Below are 5,487 nucleotides of genomic sequence, written 5' to 3' on the forward strand. Positions count from 1 at the left end.
CGATTCGTGTTCCCGAGCGCGCCCGCCGATTTGGGGTGCGTCGGTGCGTGTCTCGGTCGCCGCGAGCAGTTTTTGAGCGAGGGTTTCGGGGCTGCGACGCGAGCCGTGGTTGTTCCCCTCCGTGCTGTCTCGCGTGAGCTTGATCTGCTCTGCTCGTGCTCGTGCGTGCGTTGGTCTCGCTATTTGGTTCTGATGAGTTGTTCGTCTGTTCCCTGGCGGTGGTGGGCGACTGGGGATTTTTATTTATTTTTGGCTTGGGGAGATTTCGAATTCGACCCCGATCGACCTCGGCATTTTGGGCGGAGCGTGTGATGGAGAGCAGAGCATTCGAGTCGAATTGGGGATGGGGTTTCCACTTCGTGTTCGAATTTCGACACTGGTCTGATGGGATGTGGGTGTGCCTCGCTGATTTGCGATTTCCGCTCCAGTGTTTTGTTCCCTCGCTGATGAGGAACTGCTCATCGATGTTTGGAGTTTAATTCGAGTTTGTGCCGTCAACTAAAAGCTCCACGCGTATGTGCAGAGCAACGACGACGACGCCGGGAGCCAGGGGAGCGCGGGAGGGGCGGCGGCGGCGTCCTCCAGGGCCGACGTGAGCACCGGCGCGGCGGAGATGGACGGGGAGGAGTTGGCCGTCGTGGCGGCGGCGGAGGCTGAGGTGGCGGGCTCGGCGGAGACGGAGGAGCACGTCCAGCGCATCCTCCTCGCCATCGACAACTTCACCCGCAAGGTCCACTGGCCTCTTCACCCTCTCCTCCTCCATCGATCCCGCCTTGATCGGCCAGCGATGACCTGGCCGGAGACATGAACGATTGGCGGGTGGCATTGCATTGCAGGTGTCGGAGATGCTGGACTCCGGGCGCGCCATGTTCAAGGACCTCGCCGCCGACTTCGAGGACCGCCTCTGCACGTGAGAAACTCGCCGCAGCAAGCAGCATCACACCGCCGTGCTTCGCTCCTCGGTTGCCCATCACCTGTTTGCTGTATTGCCTTGCAGGATCCACAAGGAGAGGGTGGAGAAGTGGGAGGAGGAGATCCGGGAGCTGCGCGCCCGTGACGCCGCCAACGAGCAGACCCGCGCCGTCCTCCACAACGCCCAACTCCAGCTCTTCCACATCCGCGAATAGTCAGTCGAGTTCAGTCTGCTTCGATCAGCTAGCTGTTCCACACATCTTCAGCAAAGGCAAGACATCCAACAGCACTGTCTGCATGCAACAGCAGCAGCTCCCCTGTTTCTTCTGCATGCTTTCTGCTGTATATCTTTCTGAACTTATCAGCACAGCTATATTAACAAGTCCAGTTTGATGTAGTACTACTAATACTGTATGCTCGTATGAATCTGCCACCTGCAGTGAGTTGCCACTTCTGAATCTGAACATGAATGCCTTGCACTTTAGTTGAATACACACCTGTCTTCAGGAACTCTTTCATGTTTGCGATGCGTTTCGCCTGTTCCAATGCATGGTGGAACCTTGATGTGTGATGCTTTCCTGTCGAATCGTGTCACGGTGTCAGCACATTCTCAACCTTACTACATGTCTCAATCTGGGAACATAAATCATGAGACTAGTTCACAGACAGTGGTACTTTGTTATGTTTAATTTTTTATTTTTTTGCGCAAGTTATGTTTGGTATTGATGAATGATGATATACAGAGATAAACAGGGGAGAGGACCTAGTACCTTATTGCAGAAATAATTGTTTTACGAACTGGAGATTCCTCCATAATCTTTAGAAGTGTTGTTCTCTTGTTCGAAAAGGCATTTTCGGGATACTTATCATCATTGTCATTTCCACTGCAGTCCACAAGAATCTGTAGTGTAACAGTACCAATGTAAAATGTAATCACTCTAGGAGAACAATACCACATGATACCAATACCATTGTTTTATGCAATTACATATCTTAGTTGTTTGTATCGTATGCAAAAAATATTAAAATTGTACATGATATCAGTAGCAGCAAGAGATATGTCACTTGAGGAGTATTTCTTAGAAGCATTTTCAGAAAGTATATGCAGCATAGTAAAAGGTTATAGAAATTAAGAAGGTGAGCAATCAGCTGATGCAACAGTAATCAACTGATGAAACACTTGTTTAAAGCCTTCTTCACTAAATAAAATATCGACTTCATCGAATCGAACACAGCACTGCAATTAGGGGGAACAATGTATTAACTTAGGTCTTAGGCTATCTAGTGCATCCACTTATTTTTCTCTCTCTTCAACTTCAAACATGACTGGAAAAAGGAGCAGCCATACTATCTGAGGTTATTTAGCTGCACAAAAGCCTTCCTGAAGCAGAAGCAAGAAACGATCAGGTGTTGCTATAAGTACATCTAGCTCTTCATCAAGGCTTTTAGCTGCGTCTTATGTCGAAATCCGCCGTTTGCAACCATAGTAGACCTGAAGGGAACCCCAGATTTTGATATTGAGCGGCAATTCTGAAGGACCTGTACTTAGAGAAATGACTCAACAGGTTATTCCATGGTTATTTTCCTCAAATTCGTATTAGAACCATCATAAAGCCCCAGCAACATCACATTCAGCAAGTAGTATAGTATACCTGAGAAGAAAGTTCAGCAGTAGGTGCAAAATATTATGACTCGTGGGTTCCTGGGAGATGATCTGTGGATCCCATAGCTTCTCCCTTAAATTTTGAACTTTAGGACAAAAATATGAATCATCGTCGGCTTTGTATTGCCTCATGACAGAATTCCGAGAACACATGGCCCTAGTCCTCTCGTCCCCGACAAAGTTCCTTCTTCCAGAATTGCTTCCCTCTTCATCAGAATCAGCAGAAGATAGCTCATTAGGCTGGGCGATGCTTGTGCGGCCAGAAGTGCACTCTCTCTTGAAGCTGGGCTGCTGATCTCCTAGCTAAAGCTTGCACTTTCTGCGACTTCAGTCTTACGAAGCTCCCGACGCCTGGGGCACTTCTGCCATTCTCTGCACCTGTAGTGCCAAATATCGCTCCATCTTCAGGAAAAGTACGGATGTCACTCAAAACGCTACAAATGTCATGGAATAAAAACATTTTGACTAAATTTATCTCTGAAATGAACAAACTTTTCAAAGATTCGCCTAACGAATTTGAAATTTCCAAATTGGCGGCCACAGTTCGGCGAACCTTTGGAGGTAGAGTGGTCGGCGGTGATCCTGGAGAGGCCCGCCACCGTCGTCGACGCCGCCCCACACGATGATGCTCTTCCCAGTGCACCGATCAACGAGCCGGTACCGCAATGTTTAAGTTTAAATTTGGTTTTGTAATCGTTGATGATATCAAGCAAAGCACTTGCCATCCCCCAAGTCCCCAAATTTAATCCAAGTCAACACAGGATTAGGGCCCAGTGGACAATGTTTTAAGTACTCCCTCTTGTTCACTTACATTTCAGACAATGCACAAAACAGCCCATCTTGTTCACTCACTCCTATATTCCTGCCTGACGCGCTTCTAGCTGATGACTAGGATGGTTGCTAATCAAATGAGATGCATAGTTCACAAGTTGCATACTTCGGGTGACACAGGGGGGAACAACTCCACCATCCTCGTTGTTCCCATGAAACTTCACAATCACAAGATTTCTGCCCAACTATTTGTTTATAAACCTCTTACAGTCTTTCAGAATTCAATAGGTCATCAAAACAACATACATCATTGAAATACAAAAGGCCTGGCGCGGTTTCAGGCGTTTCCAGGAGTACCATTTTATTGAAGAAACTCTCTAGTGACATATTGTCCTTGCATCTCTCTGAACCCAGAGTGCTCTACTGTTCTCTAACTTTAACAGCTTAAATTAACATCAGGAAATCAAACGAGTCATGATTTCACTAGCATTAACTCTTCCAGTTCACTGCACAGTGCTCCTCCAATTGCTCACCCGAACAATGTCCGGCTCCGGTTCCTTTCCAGCCGAGCCTCCCTCTGTGAACAATGAAATACAAAAGCAATGTGAGATACAACTCTCAGAAAAAGGAAGCTGTAGGAAGCAGCGACCTAGCATATGTACAAAGAACTGTTCAGTGTTATCCACATAGAAGGAAAAAGTCCTGTTTAAAAGCGAAATTCGGATAAACATTATTTCAGAGCATTTGTTCAGGTAACCTGAAATCTAATTGGTATTTGAATAAAGTATATGTCATGTAGACTTGCTAAGAAACCCAGAAATTCCCATGCAAACCTCATTGAAACGCCGATATGATTCAGATCTTATTTATATCGTTATCCACACAAACACTTTCCAGATCTTATCACATCTGCTAAAGATGTATGAGAGGGATGTAAGGTGATGTGTATCCCTAGATGCTTTGTCAAATATAGTACGACATCACATAGGTTGGGGTGAGAGTGCTTCCCTGTACAAGTGACACCACTGTATATGATGATGCTTTCAGATCGGAAATTGATAACTCAGCAAGGTAAAGAAGCACCATGGAAGGTTCCAATGCGTAGGTAGAAGATTAGCAGTACAATGAATATGATATTTACCCTTGTACAGTTTCAACTTTCAAGTTAAGGACCATAAGATGACTAAATACAGATCACCAATGTAAAGAATTTAGACTTCAGAGCAGCACATGGTAATGGATTTCATATATTTGAGGACTATATACCTTTTATTTATGTGGTTTGACCATAAGTTTGTTCCCATGGAGCAAGAAGGAATGATAAAATCAAATGAACAATAAACCCTTTTTATCGTGTCATACTTTTATGGACATCTTCTAAAATGAATAAATGTGATTAGCAATATCAAGGAGTGAACAGATTAACAGAGCATCAACACGGTGGGAAGACTGGTCACACCAGCAAAGGTAAGTTCTGGCAGATCTGGACAGGACTCATGCAGGCAACCAAACACGATCTTATAAATTCTCAATAGAGCATTCAAAGGTAGCTAATTGGTTCACCCTGGAGGCTTGTTTCTGTAATCCAGAAGAGATCATATGCACATAACTGGACTACAGCGATGGCAGAAAGTTGGTTACTGAGAACAGAATGTAAGCATATTCCCAAGGCTAGACTTCTACAGGATAGTGGATGTTGTACACCAGCTCACTAAAAAGAAAGGAAGTATCAATAGTTACGAACTCAGTCAGTCAGTAGATTGCAGTTTGCATTTCATTGGCAATTTGACATTCCATGTCACATGACCTTTCTGTATGTGGATGTTAACGTTACTGCTTATGCACTTGTTAATTACTCGACAGTAAACACGACTTGTATACGGACTTGATCATGTTAGAGCAAAGCATTTTGCAAGGAAATGGTTTCTTGGACTCTATTTCAGAATTAACAGCACATAGTCACTGATTTCGTTGCAAGAAGTCCAGTTCATGCTGTACCAACAGTGCTTAAAGCACTTGGGCAAACAAAAAAATTAAACAATGAGGTGCATTAACTTTTTGCTTTAAAAGGTTATACTTGAAGAACTAAGCTCCAGGTCCACTACAAACAGGTTTCTGTTTCAAGTTGGCACTTGCTGTCC

The 5,487-nt window shown here is 44.9% G+C and overlaps 2 protein-coding genes and 1 pseudogene across 2 annotated transcripts in view; 1 reads left to right on the forward strand and 2 right to left on the reverse strand.

The window, feature by feature from the left end:
- The window catches only part of LOC123046938 (uncharacterized), a 1,935-nt gene extending 505 nt beyond the window's left edge, over positions 1-1,430 (forward strand). The window contains exons 2-4 of the mRNA XM_044470391.1: positions 524-730; positions 837-910; positions 998-1,430. Coding sequence (XP_044326326.1) covers positions 524-730; positions 837-910; positions 998-1,127 — 411 coding nt within the window. The 3' untranslated portion in view covers positions 1,128-1,430. The remainder of the gene's footprint in view (positions 1-523; positions 731-836; positions 911-997) is intronic.
- LOC123039482 (DEAD-box ATP-dependent RNA helicase 50-like) lies at positions 1,156-3,244 on the reverse strand (annotated as a pseudogene).
- A 321-nt stretch (positions 3,245-3,565) lies between these two features.
- LOC123046939 (cytochrome c oxidase-assembly factor COX23, mitochondrial) overlaps positions 3,566-5,487 on the reverse strand; it is a gene marked incomplete at its 5' end in the record, with an annotated part of 2,897 nt that continues 975 nt past the window's right edge. The window contains 1 exon segment of the mRNA XM_044470392.1: positions 3,566-3,923. Within this exon segment, the coding sequence (XP_044326327.1) occupies positions 3,876-3,923 (48 nt within the window).

The sequence above is a fragment of the Triticum aestivum genome, chromosome 2B (assembly GCF_018294505.1).
Source record: "Triticum aestivum cultivar Chinese Spring chromosome 2B, IWGSC CS RefSeq v2.1, whole genome shotgun sequence".
Classification (NCBI taxonomy): Eukaryota; Viridiplantae; Streptophyta; class Magnoliopsida; order Poales; family Poaceae; genus Triticum; species Triticum aestivum.